The 18,249-nt window shown below is 38.3% G+C and overlaps 1 protein-coding gene across 4 annotated transcripts; it reads right to left on the reverse strand.

The window, feature by feature from the left end:
* Positions 1–418: 418 nt before the first annotated feature.
* Positions 419–7,619, reverse strand: LOC115693617 (histone deacetylase 5-like). Of its 4 annotated transcripts, none has more exons than XM_030620700.2 (14): positions 7,326–7,619; positions 5,889–6,090; positions 5,091–5,237; positions 4,876–4,985; positions 4,380–4,591; positions 3,097–3,161; positions 2,697–2,867; positions 2,504–2,587; positions 2,115–2,220; positions 1,910–2,022; positions 1,604–1,797; positions 1,316–1,445; positions 1,126–1,190; positions 419–1,001 (listed from the first exon to the last, which is right to left on the reverse strand). In XM_030620700.2, exons 1-14 carry the CDS (start codon positions 7,499–7,501, stop codon positions 836–838), a joined length of 1,941 nt encoding a protein of 646 aa, XP_030476560.1. In that variant the 5' UTR covers positions 7,502–7,619; the 3' UTR covers positions 419–835. The 4 variants fall into 4 exon arrangements, with proteins under 4 accessions (XP_030476560.1, XP_030476539.1, XP_030476546.1 ...); XM_030620679.2 differs by having other exon boundaries at positions 1,910–2,031; XM_030620686.2 differs by having other exon boundaries at positions 2,498–2,587.
* Positions 7,620–18,249: the final 10,630 nt, after the last annotated feature.

Genomic DNA, 18,249 nt, shown 5'->3' on the forward strand with positions numbered 1-18,249 from the left:
TGGGAATATCATAAATAAGAAAGTGTTCATTAAAATGTGTAAGGTAGAAAAATATTGGGTGTAAAATAAAGTTATATTTTGAATTAACTTTCACATACCAAATGAAATCCCCATCTATTGTTCGCAAAAACAAATAATTCTTGCTGGAATCAAGTTAGAAAAATATTTCACGGAACAAAGAAGAACGAAATATCGAAGAGGCATCTACGAGAATCTCTAAAACACTCACAAAATTATGTTAGGAGTCTTTAAGACTGGAAACATGTACTAATCATATCAGAAACGAGCATACAGAAAACCTGCACACTGCAGAGAGAACAACATGCAAAGACTCATCATTTTCGCCTTTTCAAAGCATATATTTTCTTTTCACACTTTCAAATCAATTATGATCTGTCACATACAGTAGAAAAACTAATTGACAAAATCAACCTTTTCCATTGGTCCACTTCACATTGCATAGTCGGCAGCGAGTACGTATATAGAATGGAGGCTCTAGTTTACTACCTTCACTGAGGGGAGATAGATAAGCAGCAAATTCCAAATGACAACCAGAAGGGGCAATAGACCTTAGACAGTCTTGAGAATGCATGAGAGACCTCTCAAGCTATAAATATAGTCCATGAATCAATGCTTATGGAAGATTATATACAAGAGAAACTAGCTTGATGAGATTATACACAAAGCCTACATTAGTCCCCTTTAATTAGAAAGTGCTACCTAAGAGGCCAAGCTATTTGTTTGGAGTCACTCTTGCTCCAAAGAATCTAGCAAGGTTGAAAAAGAAGAGTAAATATCCACGATAAGTGGAGAGCAAATAAGTAATGTCTGCATTCTACAATGGTTTTGTAGCAGCATCCTTGATGTAGGACACGGCTTCCTCTTCTGAGAGCTGCCCTCCTTCTACCAAGCCTCTTACCAACGTGTTGGCATAGTCTTCACTCGGAGCGCGCAGAGGAACCTTCCCTGATCTGAAGTTTTCGATAACCAACGTATCGCACCTAAATGGATCAGCAAGTCAGAACATGGTATTAATTCTGTGGACCAAGAAATTTGTTTGGCAGATAGTCTCGAGATCATGCGTGACTTCTAGGAGAGGAGGACAAAGGTAATTTATATGCTTACGTCATTGTCAGTATAGGGATGTCTTGCTGCATTCCCAAGTAAACAACGTTATGGTACCAACCCTTCTGTAAACAAATCAACCAGCTTGAAATATTAAAGATCAGAATGTGATAACTGAAAAAGAACGAGATAAAGTTGAGGCTTTATCGGGTGCACACGATAGTATTTGGATGAGATCAAAAGGAAATACCTTGACAGCTTCCAAGTTGAAGGATCCTTTTTCTTTAATGCAGTCCAAAGATGTAAGATCAAACAAAGGAGAACTCATGTCATAGCTGGAAACATTTTCCTGAAGCAAGACATCATTGAACTGCTCTAACCTGATCAGAGAAAGTTGAAAAGACAAAAATTCATAGTTGCAGTATAACATACATTTGTCAATTTTGTTATGATTCCACTCCATCCTTCTCAAGAGAGCATTCTCTTCAACAGAGAGAAGGAAGGATAGAGGAGAAAGACAAACATGAGAAAGACGTACGTTATCCTATACAGGCACATGTGCACGATATCCTCGTTCTTGCTTTCAGGATGAAGGAAAGCAACTCCTCCCAAACCCCATGTACGTGAGGATTCCCTACCGAAGAGTAATCGATGAGGAAAGGTCTTCCACAAAATCTCTTTAGGCAGGCTTTTGTCCATTGAGCCAGAACATGGCTTTTGCATGCCATCCACCTGAAATCAGTGTATAGGACCACATTACAATCATCATGAAAGTCATGATACGTCAGTATGTTAGGTAATTGATGTTCTGAGGCTTGACAAAGGCAAGTTTAAGGTGCATTACCAGTCCACCTTCAATATAGCAGAGGAATCTAGGCTTCCACATATTTGATCCAAAGGTGGCATACCAGATGTCAATTTTCGTAAGATCTGATCTCCAGGACACAGAAGCAGATTCTGCAAGAACTACATTTGATTTAAAGATTGTATTAATTTAATAAAATTCATAATTACTTTTTCACAATTCCACTGATGGTAAGTTTCTTTACCGTGATGATCTACATCAACCCTGAGAGTTGAAAGCGGTAGAATGACATCCTGCAGAAGCTCCTCAACATCTTCAGCTTCAGAGTCAGAGCCTGAAATGAGAATTTTCTGGAACAACATGATGATTCCTTTAGTAATGGGAACCATGATAATGATATAAACAAAAGGGAACATCTAACTTCTAAAACTCACTTCATAGACCCTGTCAAAGATAAAGAAAGAATGGGTTGTGACAGGAACTAGTCAGTAACATACTATATCTCTAGATTGAGAAGGATTATCTTTGAAAAAAGTAAAATCTGCCTCCAGGAAACACAAATATTCCAGCATTCAGATTTCGAGGACATAAGAATGCTTGCATAAAAGTAATCAACAGCTCAAGAACCATCACCGGAATGGGTGCTTTTTGACTTGTTAACTTGGTTGGCAATTCATCAGCAAGTACTGACCAGAAAGCTTTTAGTTCTTGACGGACCTGAGAAAGTTAGCTTGCTATTAGCATACTTCATTTGATTAATAATAAAAATGCACCTAAAATTTCGGTGAGACAAATTGCCAGACCACCCAGAAAATAAACATTTTACCGCTTGTATTACTCGCCATGTGGACTCAAAAGGATAGGCTTCAGTAGAACCAGTGACGGTTTTATTATCCAGCAAAACTTCCATGCATGCAAGGGCCGAATTTGAAATTGAGGCGAGATTGTATCCTCCTTCTAATGCTAATACTATCTTACCTCGCGCAAAGTCCATTAACTGAAAAGAAACATCGACATGCTTAATACCTTGTAAGGATCGGAAAAAGCCAATCAAATACTATTTATGACGATAACACAAAGCAAACAAGGGAAGAGGATTTCCTGAGAAGATAAATTCCTATGGTACTAACTTGACTTACATATTATTCACAATATTTCAAACATAAAATGGATAGAGACAGATTCCAGCTACTGAAAAATTGAGAGAAACTTATATAGAAATTAACCTTCTTTAACATCATCGCGTATCCATATGGAGTGACACAACAACCTCCCAGGGGATCACCAACAGCTGTTATAAGCATTAAATTATTAAATTAGTAGAACTCAATGCTAAATAGTCACCGTCATACATACTACATAGAGGAAGTACAGGAAGTGCACTAACAGAACATCACAACCCAAAATCAGAGCATGCTATTCCCTTTTATAGCTCAAATGCACATTAACAAGAACATACCAATCAGTCATAGGGATACCTCCCTAAAGTGGTTTCCCAAAGCTATCTTGTAGTGGACCATCAAAAGTTTGGATTTGCTAAGAGTCCTTTAGAATCTAATGCTAACCCTTTTAGGCAGTAATCCTGGAATTTAGATCCTTATCTTTCTCCAACAAGGATAAGAAAAAAGATGATAGAGAAGTGAAAGCCCATGAGCGTTGGATTCTGCTTTCCTCCTCTTCTATCTCCCCAACCCCCCCCCCCCCCAAACAAAATTTCTTTTTTTTTTCTTTTCATAAGTAAAGAGGGTGGGTAGGCATGGCCAGTGCAGCTACACCCCCTCTCTGAAATTTACCTATTATGCACTAATCGTGCAGTAAAAGCTACGGATGAAGAATATGCGTAATCAACCTTCAAATAGGCCATCATTAACTAAGACATAACATAACAATAATCTCATGAATTTCTAATTCTGGTCAATCTATGAATTCAGTTTCAGGGCTTACATTTTATCACGTGAACGAAACATGATAATAACTTTTCTTTCATCTATTTCATCTTACAATATGATTACAAGAATTTTTTACATGCTTTTCCTTCACGTAAGAGCCCAACAAAATCTTCTGTGGACAATAACTAAGAAGGCATATTATTTGATTATCTAGTATGATCTCTATCCTACATTTCTGTTGCACAGACCACATTCTGAGTCAAATATCAGCTTCCACCTATTATGACTAATTGTTATTTCTGCAACCCATGTAACTTTTATAAAATGCTACAATCTTTTATACCATCTATTATTTGATTTCTCCATGAAATTCTAGTCAATAAAGATAACCACTCATTGATGCATTTGCAAAGAAACTAGTCACAAAGCCAAGCACATCACATCACTTCTAGTCACCAAGGGTGCCAGTGCATTAACATGAACTGAGGAAAAAATTGTGGAAACACCAAACTCATAACTTAAACTAAAGTACGAAGAAAAAACCGGAAAAACGTAGAAACTAAAAGAATAGTGACAATGACCCTTCATAGAATTGCTCGTCAGATATATGATAAACAGACCTGCATCAAAACCTGCAGAAATTAGTATCATGTCGGGATTAAATTGCTTAGCAACAGGGATCAAGATGTGGTCCCATACTGCTAGATAGTCTGCATCTCCACACCGACCATTCTCCCACGGGACATTTATATTATACCCAGCACCGGGACCTTCTCCAATCATTGTATAGTCACCATCATCATTGGCTGGATAAAAGGACCCAAACTCATGCCTGAAATATGAGGTCGATACTTTTCAGTTATGGATCAAACGTCAATTGTGAGAGTACCTCAGTGAGTTTCAAGTTTAAGCCATTAACCCGGGGCTTGTCTACAAGCTTAAGATTCTAATGAGGAAAGACTTCACGAAGGGAAAAAGAGCTGCTAAATCGCAGCTGAAACATGTTTAGTACTTGCTCACCTAATACAATTTTATCTTCAGAAAAAAGTCGTAAGAGATTTTAGGCTATTATTCCTAGACATGAGGATCACATAAAAGCTGCTGTAGTTTCTATACCTATGGACAGAGAAGAACAGAACTCGAGGATCTTTCCAGAATGACTTCTGAGTACCATTACCATGGTGAACATCCCAGTCAACAATCAAAATTTTGTTGATGCTCAATTCCTGCCCAAAAAAAAAACATGGGAAACAGTAAAAACTACATGGGGAGACATCTACTTAGACAGAGAAAGGTAAACCATGAACTGTTACTAGGTAACCAGCACTCACTTTCTCGCTTAAAAGAAAATTCGTAGCAATAGCAACATTGTTGTAGAGACAAAATCCCATGGCTTCATCATGTTCAGCATGGTGTCCAGGAGGCCTTACAATAGCGAAAGCAGAGTCTAATTCTCCTTTGGCAACTCTTTTAGCGACCTATAGGGATAAATATTCTGGTCAAACTTCACAATTGAAAGATGCAATCACATGATCACGGAAGCAGAAATACAAATTACTGTTGCAGATGGATTGCAACAATCCAGAATGCTCGTCATCATGCTAAAGACTAGATAGGCTATTTATTCGATTTGCAAGAGAAAATTGCTTGACTTTCAGAAACTGCAGTAAGTCTACTGTCAAACAATTATGTAGGTATAACTCAAGTGAAAGTTCTGCCAAGAAAATAAATCTCCCCATGATGAATAGCCTGGAAACACATCAGGCTTCAATCAGTAAGAAGATCAAGGCCAGAAAACAATTGGCCATGATACAAGATACTTCTGCAAACATGGAAGGACCCCACAAGTTCTCCTTTGGTCAAGAGACAAACCCTGATGATTAGGCAGTAGAGAAAGACAATCTTTTATGATTTTCAGGTATAGGGCAAGTACATATCTATGTGCACTCTAACGTGATTAATAAAAGAATCCATTACTTTACGTACTTAGTAAAGAGCATTGTAAACATTACAGGCAGATTGACCTGATAATTACAGCAGTTCAGAGGCTTTTCAGCAGTGGAAAATTATTACTCACCACCTAAAAAAGGCGGCAATCAATAAGCATACAGGCTTTTAAAACAAATTACCTCCACAACAGAACCAGCAGCAAGATAAGCAGCTTCTGATGACCCTTCATTCAGGTATATCGAATTGAACTTTGAAGCTATTCTATTTCTGCGCGAGTTAAACTGTTTGGAACTAATGTTCCTAATCACATCAACATGACTTTTCCCATGGACTGACAATATATATTTATCTTCAGCTTCTTTGGCATTCAAAACCTCGCACCTGGATAAAAAGAAGCAGTAAATCATACATTAAAATGATAGAGCAATTGACTAATGTTTTATCACGTACCGCTTTACTACCACTATAACAAATGTAAAATTCACCAATAGTTGCTGACTTTAGTTTATCATACAATCAAGTCGCTGAACTTTGATTCAATCGTCCAGTGCACTTTATTTTTCAATGTAACTGATGCTCTTGTACTGGAATCCGGCCTATTTTTCAGAGAAATGCTCATATGGCCAACACAAGGGCAATATATTGAACACCACATCGTGGCCACGTGTCTCTTATGTCAACACTTCACGAGAAAAAATGTTGAATTCTGGTCAAAGTGTATCAGTTATAAAAAAATGAAAATTTAGAGAGCCGATGAGTTAGATCGAAGTTAATTGACTTACATGGAATACCCATTAAAGTTTAGCGATCACTGGTAAAATTTACTCGCTATACCACTATTGAATTAACAAAAAGAAATTCAAGAATAAAGTGAGCATGAAACCTGTAACAAAAGTTAATTATCATGCATTGTTGTACCCATGAAAAGTTAAATATGCCGCTTACATTAATTCTTCGGTCAGCTCATTAAGTCTAGAAAAAAGAACAAAATCAGAAGTAAATGTCAAAAGCCAAAAGTGTCATATCTTTTCCACAATTGATACATCCAAACACCGAAACTAAATAATGCCGCTGTATTCTTAAATATGAAGTTCAAACAAGTATCTGAGTTTGAAACGGTAATCTTGTAAAAATGTACTTCCACAGTGAACGAGCGGAGACAACTCTTAAACCATGCCATTTACCCAGCTAATCCAATCCAGCATATTAAACGCTCACAGAGAAAATCTTTCCTTCGAATCCATCATCTTCACTCTACCAAACATAACAACTTCAACAGAAAATTCCCAATTCAAATCAAACTTCTCCACTGAAATTGAGCCCAGTTCGGCAAATGCGTACGCATCTCCATCCTCCCAACAATCCATATGAACATTGATCACCTCATCAAACCGCCAGATCAAATGAAAAAAGAACCCTTTATGTCAGTGCCAATTTTTTTATAAAAAAAAAAAAAAAAGACTCTAGACACCTCTTTGTCCACCGATCAAACACAGCACGTCATTCAACCTCCACCTCACATGCAAATTGATAAGGAAAATGAAACTTCGAACATGACAAAGCCGGGAAATGCCCGAGGAAACACTGATATGCGCACGCGCGCGTAAAGTCGGAACCTTTGAGCGACGCCGGCGCTTTGGAGCTTGCTCCAGATGGCTCTGATGCGATTAGGGTTTTCAGGGTGAGGTTCGTCGTCAGGCGTGTGGTGCCTGCACATTCTCTCATCGTACAGTATCCCGACTCTTCGCTGACTCCTGCTCGTGCCGCCACTCCCGGAGTCCACACCTTCCATTGCTACCCTGTTCCCTCCCTCCCTCCCTCCCTCTTCTCTCTTCTCTCTATCTTCGCGACCACGTCAATGAGAGAAAGGAAGGAGAGAGAACAGAAGAAACGAGGATGTTCGAACGAAGAAGATCAAGGAAAGTTCGAACAGAAACGACAACAATCCCGTGACCTGGCCATACGTTTCCTTCGAAATGAGCAAATGAAATGCTGCCACGTGGACAGAGGCCAACCTCAGTGACTTTTTGGTCCTCGTTGTTTTGAAAGTGAATCCCGCCCGCCTCGTACACTTTCTTCCTCTTGGTCAGTGGGCCAGTTTTTGTTCACAGCTCCTTTTAGTTGGATAATTACGTAAATAATTTATGAACTTTGGTTCAATACGCAATTTAATCCATGAAATTTTTATTTATTCAATGTAATCTCTAAATCTTAACTAAATATTTAATGTAGTCCCTAAATTTTTAATTTGTCCAATGTGGTTCCTGGACTTTACATTGAATATTTTTATATAGTTCAGGGACTAAATTAAACATGTACCAAAAGTCCAGGGACCACATTGGATAAATTAAAAGTTCAGGGACCACATTGAATATTAGGTTAAAGTTCATGGACTACATTGAAAAAATTAAAATTTCATGGACGAAATTGCATATTAGGTCAAAATTCAAGGACTTTTTATGTCATTTTTTCTCTTTTATTTATCAGTGAAAGAAGCTCCAAGAGTATCTCAAACCCTGCTTAGTCAATCCAGTGATCGATTAACATCTCAAACGTGGGAATCCATGTTAAGAGCTCGGTGCATATCGACCGATATGTTTAAAGTTTCGAAATGATTTTATGAGAACCCAATGTCAAACCAGCTTGCAAATACCAATTAGCCATCAGCATCCTTACTAATCAAAGTCAACATAAAAAGCCCAGCATCCTTCATTTCGAAGCACTAAGCATTGTCCACATGGAAAATTTTTAATGTAGTCCAGAAAAGGTTGGCAAAAAAAAAGGGAAGATATAGCGAATCATCGCAAGTGGTTCATATGAAACTTTACCGCCTGCATAAAGATGAGAAGCACCTAAATTTCTCTACATATTTAGGAGTAGACTAAGCACTCAAAATGAAAATATCCCGCTCTAGGTACCAAGTGCCAAAGCCAGCTCCAATTCCAACAAGCACACAAGCTAGTGAAGCAATTGAATTGATGACAAACACGACAGTAATGTGTCGTGTCGCACGTCATGTGTCGGTGTCGATGCTACTTATAACACAACCCTAGCAGCAAAGTGTTGAGCAAACCTCCTAATATATTTTGAAGATGACAAAACTATCTATGAGTAAAGTCTGAAATATACTTTTGAAGTATTCTAAGTCCAAACAATTACATTTTGGAAGTCCAGACTTTAAGAAAAAATCCAAGTTCTACACTGCAAAAGATAGAATTTAGACTTCATACAAAGAAGTTGAAGTACCTCGGTTTATATACTGGAATCAATATATTTAGAATTCACTGAACAAACCACCTTCACGTCAAGTTCTGAGCAGAAGAGCCTTATCCATACTTTATCGCTTACTTAGAACGTAAACAACGGCTAGTGATCTGGTTTGGATTTCACCAATGGAAAGAATCGATTGATTCGATCTTAGAAGGGTATTTTGCAAGGAATGTTTATATAGCAAGATATCCCAAAATTGATTGACAATCAAATCCCACGACAAGTTTATTTCTAAAATGGAGAAGCTCTACTTATGGAAACCAAATCTCTAGTTGTATGGGCGATCAGATTTAGCGGGATTTTGATTTTATCACTCAACGGCTACTCAATCCTTTCTATACAAATCTGTCCAAGGTGAAGATTGGAAAATGATCATCTAAAGATTGTCCAACTGCTAGTTTGGAAGTGGAAGAGTATAAAAGGAGACAAATCGTCGAAGAGCAGCTGAAGAGAGACAAAATCCAGAATTATCAACTCCAAAGTCTAAGCAAACTCTGATAAGTTTTTTACTTGTCTTTCTCGAGCTTAAAATTGTGATCTTAAGAGACTTGTTGTAGGAGAGATAGAGTGATAGTTCTGAACATTACCCAGAACTTGTAATCTCTTTATCGATCATTTAGTGGAATCCAGCCAGTAGGCTGTCAGCGTGGGAGAGTGGACAGAGGCTTGCTACAAGCCAAACCACTATACATTTATGTGCATATTCTCTATTCCCTAAATCTCTTTATTGCATATTTAACTGTTTTCCATTCAAAGTCAGACCAAAATCTGAACGTTGTTCAGACTTTACCTGTAATCATTTATTTCCGCTTTAAATTGATCAAAAAGTGCTCGAATCACATATTCACCCCCCTCTATGTGATATTTGCTAGTCTCATCAATTGGTATCAGAGCAAGGTTGCTCGTTCATTGAAGTGTTTTTACTTCTGAGCTAACGATCTTTATGGCTAGCATGAGTGCTCCAGGTCTAGTAGAAGGACAAAGCAACACCAGACCACCATACTTCAATGACGAAGAATACTGTGTCTGGAAAAACAAAATGAAGGCATTCATCAAGTCCATTGACCCTTTGCAATGGGATGTTGTTTTAAGAGGAGTCAAATCACCTCCTCCTACAACTACTTCAAATTCAAAACAAAATGGCGAAACTCTAGCAGCTACTTGAAGTGAATCTATGCGGAAGTTGATCATTTTACGAAGATATGAAAAGTGCGAATCACAAAACCTCGACCCCCAATCGAACTTATGATTGGTAACCTCGGTATAAACGTGACCTGTTGACAAACTTGTGTCAACCAATCGACGTTATAGACGCCACGAACAAGAGAATTTGCTATCCTGCTCAATTAGTCGAATCGACTGCCACAAGGAAGGCTTTGATAAGGTCAAGTCCACACAGAACTCAAAGAAGAGAAAAAAACATCTCGTTGTATTAAGGTGAATAATAATTGTCCCAGAGAAATCCTAAACACCCTTTTTATATGGTGTTAACCCTAAACGCAAAAAAATTACGAAAACGCCACTAGAATTAATAAAAGCGCCAAAATAAAAAAAAACTTAAAAAAAACCATCAAAACTACTCCGAAACACAAAACGCGAAAAAACGACATTCGTCACGGCATTAGCGGTGAGTATTGATCAGTGGCCCGTTTCCTTGCAGCTAACCAAATTTGATCGTGTTGCACCAAGAGATCCAAGATTCTTCAAGTCCCGATCCAAGACCGCTTCCACTCCAAAGATCTCGAACCATGATGCCAACAGCTTGCTTGAATTGCTTCGCTCTCGCTAGAGTAATCGGACCAAGAGGATAGGACAATGGGTCCCTAGCACCTCCTCCTCGATATGGCGCGATGTCTACATCATTCCCTCCCTCGTGCAAAGAATTTGCCCTCAAATCATCTCCTGCATCGAAAAACTTTAAGTCAGAAATATTGAAAGTAGCACTAATACCATACCCACTTGGAAGATCAAGCTTGTAGGCATTATCGTTAACCCTCTCCAACACCATAAAACTGTCCATCCCCTCGCGGTTGTAACTTAGAAAGTTGCTGCTCGGGAAAACGCTCCTTGCACATATGAACCCAAACCCAATTGCTGGGCTCAAACACTACTTTCTTGCGCCGTTTGTTGGCTTGCTTTGCATATTACTTGGTCTTGTGCTCAATATTCAACCGTGTCTTCTCATGCAATGCCTTGACAAATTCGGCCTAACCATCTAACTCCATACGCTCATCAACAGGCAAATGGGTTAAATCCAATGGAATTAAAGGATTAAAGCCATAAACAACCTCAAACAGTGTAAATTTAGTAGCAGAATGCATGCTTCTATTATATGCAAACTCAACATGTGGCAAACAATCTTCCCAAGACTTTATGTTCTTTTTAATTATAGCACGCAACAATACCCCTAAAGTTCTATTAACTACCTCAGTTTGACTATTAGTTTGTGGATGACAAGTAGTAGAAAATAAAAGTTGTGTGTCTGACTTCTTCCATAATGTTTTTTAAAAGTAGCTAAAAAATTTAGTGTCTCGATCAGAGACAATGGACCTAGGCATGCCATGCAAACGCATAATCTCACGAAAGAACAAATCAGCAACATGCGATGCGTCATCGATTTTATGACAGGGTATAAAATGAGCCATCTTTGAAAACCGATCAACAACCACATAAATAGAATCCCGACCATGCTTAGACCTAGGCAATCCTAACACAAAATCCTTAGAAATATCAACCCAAGGATGCTTCGGAATAGGCAAAGGCATATACAAGCCATGTGGTTTAGTTGTAGACTTAGCTTGCTTACATGCAATGCATCTCTCACAAACACGTGTGACATCTCTTTTCATGTGTGGCCAATAAAAATGTTCATACAACACTTCATAAGTTTTATTAATGCCAAAATATCCCATTAAGCCACCACCATGCGTCTCTCGCACCAACAACTCACGCAAAGAACATTTAGGCAAACATAACTTGTTTTCACGAAAAAAGATAGCCATTATGCCTATAGAATTTTTCAAATGCAGCGTGTTCACAAGCTTCAAACACTCTTCCAAAGTCTTCATCATCAGTAAATAAGTCCTTCATATGCTCAAAACCTAGACCCTTTGCTCCTAGAGTAGTTAAAATTGTGTACCTTCGAGAAAGTGCATCGGCTACCACATTTTCCTTACATTTCTTGTACTTGATTGCATATTGAAAGGTCTCGATGAACTCCATCCATTTTGCATGTCTTTATTCAACTTTTGCTGTCCCTTCAAGTACTTTAAGGTTTCGTGGTCAGTGTGGATCACAAACTCCTTCAGCCATAGATAATATTGCCAAGTCTCCAAGGCTCGCACCAAAGCATACATCTCCTTATCGTAAGTAGGATAATTCAATGTTGCTCCACTTAATTCTCACTGAAATAAGCTATGGGACGTCCTTCTTGCATTAACACGACTTCAATTCCTGTACCAGAAGCATCGCACTCTATCTCAAAAGCAGCACCGAAATTTGGCAAAGCTAACAAAAGAGTATTAGTCAACTTATCTTTTAACAGATTGAACGTTCTCTCTTGCTCTTCTCCCACGTGAAACCCATGTGCTTTTTGATAACTTCGGTCAAAGGTGCAGCAATGGTACCAAAGTCTTTCACGAATCGTCGATAAAAACTTGCTAAGCCATGAAAGCTGCGCACCTCACCCACAGTCTTAGGTGTCGGCCACTCACGGATTGCTTTCACCTTTTCCTCATCAACCTGTATACTATCAGCACTAACAACAAACCCTAGAAACACTAATTTGTTAGTCACAAAAGAGCACTTCTTTAGGTTAGCATATAATTGCTTGATCCTTAAAATCTGCAAAACAGCTCGCACATGTTCAATGTGGTCATCAAGGCTTCGGCTATATATCAAGATATCATCAAAATAGACAACTACAAATTGACCAATAAAAGCACGCAATACATGGTTCATAAGTCGCATAAACGTGCTAGGTGTATTAGTTAATCCAAATGACATGACTAACCACTCATACAACCCATACTTGGTCTTAAATGCAGTTTTCCATTCATCCCCTTCTTTCATCCTAATCTGATGATAACCACTTTTTAAATCGATTTTAGTAAATATGCTAGCACCATGCAACTCATCCAACATGTCATCTAACCTAAGAATAGGGTGTCAATATTTTACCGTAATGTTATTGATTGCTCGACAATCAACACACATTTACCACGACCCATCTTTCTTTGGCACCAACAAAACAGGGACGGCACACCATCTAAGACTCTCTCGCACATACCCGATCTCCAATAGTTCACTAACTTGCCGTTGAAGCTCCTTTGTCTTCTCGGGATTGCTTCGATATGCGAGTCGGTTAGGCAATGACGCACCAGGTATCAAATCGATTTGATGTTCCATGCCTCGAATTGGGGGTAACACTCCAGGAAGCTCATCAGGAAAGACATCTTCAAATTCCTACAATAAAGACATAACAGAGTTAGGCAAACTTGGGTTAAGATCGTTAGTAGTAAACAATGCCTCCTTGTACAAAAGTACAAGCATCGGTCGGTCTAGAATTAAAGCTCTCTTCACTTCGCTCGGTTTTGCATAGAAATTCTTTTGCCTCTCTTCTTTTCTCTCTCCTTTTTCCTCGGCTTTTGCCACTCTTCTTCCCTCGATCTCTCCTTTTCCTTGCGTCTCGGTCTCTCCTCGCAAACCCTATGTTCTCTCACCTTTTCTCTCCCTCTCGGCCTCACATTTTAGTTTCAGTTGATCCTCAAACACCTCACTAGGTGTCATTGGCACCAAGGTATAAGTCTTCTGATTCATTACCAATGAATATCGGTTAGTGTCCCCATCATGATGTACCTTCCGATCATATTGTCATGGCCTACCAAGTAAAACATGGCCCGCTTGCATAGGTACAATATCACACACCACCTCGTCCTTATATCTTCCTATCTCAAATGGAACTCGAACTTAGGAATCTCCTAAACAACACAAAGGAATAAACTGCAGTCATAACTATTTCATGGATGATCCACACTACCTGTTTCACTCTATGCATACGTCCTACATCGAATAACAGCGGCACCCGAAAATCGAATGCAGAAACGAACTAGAAGGATTACACTTAAAAGGAAGTGCTTGAAGGATTACTCAATGCGTTGAAAGTACCAGAGGCTAATCGAGCCACGTAAGCGAAATGCTTCGTCAGAGAAGCATAGGATAGCCCGCTTTAGAGTAGCACGTGTTGTAAACAGCAGTAAAGTGACAAGAAGAGAGAACACAACAACTTTCACTTCTGAGGCCTTTTGCTCACTTCACATGAGAAACAAAGAAAATACAACTTCGCTTCCATGATCCTTTCTTTCGGGACTCTTGATAAGAAGTATGCTAGAAGAACTACTAACGCAAAGCCGAAAATGCACACCTAAGGCCTTTGAATCAGCTCAATCCGAATGTTCTGCTCACAGACAAGAGGTCCACACCGACGGCTCCACAGTATTAGTTCACAATATGGTCTGCCGATGGCTTCATCAAATTTAAATTCCCGTGTCATCTTAGTGTTTTAAATCTTGCTGACAAAAAATGTCATATTCGGGGAAAAATCCAGATCCTTGGATCCGTGACTCCCATTAAAACATTAATAGAAAACTGACAACCCATCAGATACATGCTCTATGTCAATAGCACTTCACCTACCCAGAGAAATAAATTCCAAGTGACATTTGTGGGGAAAAGGGAAAATAAAGTCTTTGCTAATTTCCACCATTGTGATTACCATGTGGAGGAGTTATTCACAACCATTTAGAAGTTTCAATGCTGACATATACCTAAACTAAAGGGTACATACCATAGACGTGACACAAGTAGCATCAAACAACAAGATACCTGCTGCAAGCAAACTTAAATGTTTTTTTATGTGCAATGCACATTACGATTGCAGTGTTATATTTATGGTGGGTTAATGGATCAACGAATGTGAGCAAAACGAGATACGTCTCTTCCGTTCATGTATCTCTTGAGTTCATGTATTTCTTGGATTCGTGTATCTACTTAATTCATGTATCTATTTAATTCATGTATCTCCTGGATTCTTGTATCTATTTAATTTTTAGTTCATGTATCGTTTTTGTACATGAATTCTAAAACTCTATAAATAGAGTTGAAATTCTTCATTCTAAGCAATGTTCAAAAACACCTACATCTCCTCTCTTCCATTTTCTCTAAGTGTGCTGGTTTCAAGAAATGTTTGATAAAGTCTTATTTGCATAGTGCTAATTCAAACAGGTTCGAGGTGCGGTATCTTGAGAGGCATAGTTTGTGAAGCTTCTTAGCACCGTTGGTAGGAACTAATCGCCTTAAGGAGATTCGGTTAGCCGTACCTCACCTCCTGGTTCTATTTTGTTATCACTTTCTCGGATTTATTGTTCTTTTTTATTACAACAAACAATGTTACGTATTCTTCTTCCCCCAATACGTAAACTCTTATTTTCATTGTCCATCTAAATTTCCAACAATCCTAAGGCGATTAGCTTGGAATTTACCATTTGTTGGGTTCATCTGAAAATCGAGGTAGTTGATAACAATAAAGTACCCAATGATGTCCGGAATATTTCTGGAGACATTCCTATGGTCGTTTCGACCGGTGAGATTCATATCTCGTGGCCTGGTGTTGTGGCAGCAAATGCTGCGAGCCTTCGGGGCTAAAACCATCTACGGTGGTATGGGTGCAAGTCGTTTGACTGATATACCTAGGATTGTTTTTCAAAACAGTGTAGGCCTAGCTTATGGTTCAATTTCTGGAGGAATGGTTCAACATGCTTTGCCTAGTTTGATGGTACTACTTCCAGTAACACCGAATGAGAAACCGGAGAAATTCACCAGTGTGGGTTTTAAGTAGTGGCAGCAGGAAGATAATGAGAAACTGACTGCTATGGTGGTATCTGAGGTATTTTTGGTGTCAAACAATATCGATTGGTGGTTGGACACAGGTGTCACAAATCACATTTGTGTGGATAAACACATGTTCTCGTCTTACGAGAAAGCTGATGAAGATGATATGATTTATATGGCTAACTCTATATTAGCAAAAATTGTCGGAAAAGGAAAAGTGATCTTGAAGTTCACTTCCGGAAAGCAAATCATCCTGCAAAATGTGCTATATGTACTGGAGATCCGAAAGAATCTCATTTCTAGCCCTATACTTGTCAAGAAGGGTTTCAAAATTGTATTTGAATATGACAAGTTAGTACTTTTCAAAGGGGAATGTATGTGGGGAAATGGTACTTGTATAATGACATGTTCAAAGTCAATGTGATTGTCATTGATGTAAACTCTAAATTCTTATACCTAAAGACTATTAATAAAGAAAAGTCTTCAGTTTACACTGTTGTGTCTCCTTATCTATGGCATGGTAGATTAGGACATGTAAACTATGGTACAATAAAGAAATTAGCAAACTTGGGGCTACTTCCAAGGTTTGAGTTGGATGCTCGTTACAAGTGTGAGACTTGTGTTGAGGCTAAGTTTGCTAAGAAATCCTTCAAATCGATTGAAAGAACGAGTGAACCTCTGCAACTAATCCATAGTGATCTATGTGATTTAAAGTTTGTAGAAAGTAGAGGTGGAAAGAAGCACTTCATCATTTTTATAGATGATTGTACTCGATTTTACTATGTTTATTTATTAACTAGTAAAGATGAGGCTATGAGCATGTTTATCAAGTATAAAAAATGAGGTCCAGAACCAACTCGATAGACGAATCAAAGTGCTTAGATTTGACAGATGAAGAGAATATAATTCTTCCAATTTAAAAGAGTTGTGTGCTAGTTTGAGAATAATTCTCCAAACAAGTGCACCTTATACTCCATAGCAAAATGGAGTTGCTGAACGGAGAAATAGAACTTTAAAGGAGATGGATAATGCCATGCTCTTAAGTTCAGGTTTACTTCAGAACTTGTGGGGGGGAGGCAGTTTTAACTGCAAACTACATTTTAAATAAAGTGCCTCACAAGAATACAGGTAAAACTCCATATGAATTATGGAATGGAAGGTTACCATCCTACAATTTTTTGAAAGTATAGGGGTGCCTCTCCAAGGTGGCAATTCCTCCTCCTAAACAAACTCGGTTGGGACCTAAAATGTTGGATTGCATATTCATCGGTTATGCTCAAAACGGCGTCGCTTATAGATTTTTGGTTCATAAATCTGAAAATGTGGAAATCCATGCCAATACTATCCTAGAATCAAGGGATGCTGAATTCTTTGAGGATGTACATCCCGGGAAAAGAAATCAAGGTGAACCTTCTCAGAAGAGAAATAAAAATCCAGAATCTGAGAATGAAGAAGTTAAGGCCGAACAAGCCGAACTTCAAAGGAGTAAGAGGTCGCGGATTGAAAAATCTTTCGGACCTGATTTTCCGACATACATGACAGAAGGTGAGCCTCAAATGTTTCAAGAGGCAATGTCAACTCCAGATGCTCCTTACTGGAAAGAAGCTGTTGACAATGAAATTGATTTTATCCTAAGTAATCACACTTGAGAATTGGTTGATCTTCCATCAGGAAATAAATCAATTAGATGTAAATGGATCTTAAAAAAAAAACGTAAAGTTGATGGTTCCATAGATGAGTATAAAGCAAGGCTTGTTGCTAAAGGGTTTAGACAAAGAGAGGGTCTAGACTACTTTGATACTTATTCACCTGTAACGAGAATAACATATGTTAGGATGTTAATTGTTATAGCTTCGCTATATAATTTGCAAGTACATCAAATGGATGTGAAAACTGCATTCTTGAATGGTGATCTCGTCGAGAAGATTTATATGGAATAACATGAAGGATTCAAGGTCAAAGGACAAGAACACAAAGTGTGTAAACTTGTCAAATCATTGTATGGACTTAAACAAGTTCTTAAATAATGGCATGAGAAATTTGACCGTGTGATGATCCAAAATGGATATAAAATCAATGAGTGTGGCAAATGTGTATACACTAAATCCACAATCGTTGGATGTGTACTTATTTGTTTATATGTTGATGACTTGTTGATTTTTGGAGATAACGATGAGATTATTCAAATCACCAAGAATGTTTTCAAGAATAACTTTGAAATGAAAGATTTAGGTGTTGCGGATGTTATACTCGACATCACAATTCTAAGGAATTCTGATCGTCTAGGTTTAACACAATTTTATTACATTGAAAAGGTAATTAAGAGGTTTAAAGAGTTCGGTATTAAAGATACGAACAATCATTTTCTTCCACACCTAACTT

Source organism: Syzygium oleosum, unplaced genomic scaffold, assembly GCF_021117445.2.
Source record: "Syzygium oleosum isolate NSW1041296 unplaced genomic scaffold, Sole_v2.1 Sole_v2.09, whole genome shotgun sequence".
Taxonomy (NCBI): Eukaryota; Viridiplantae; Streptophyta; class Magnoliopsida; order Myrtales; family Myrtaceae; genus Syzygium; species Syzygium oleosum.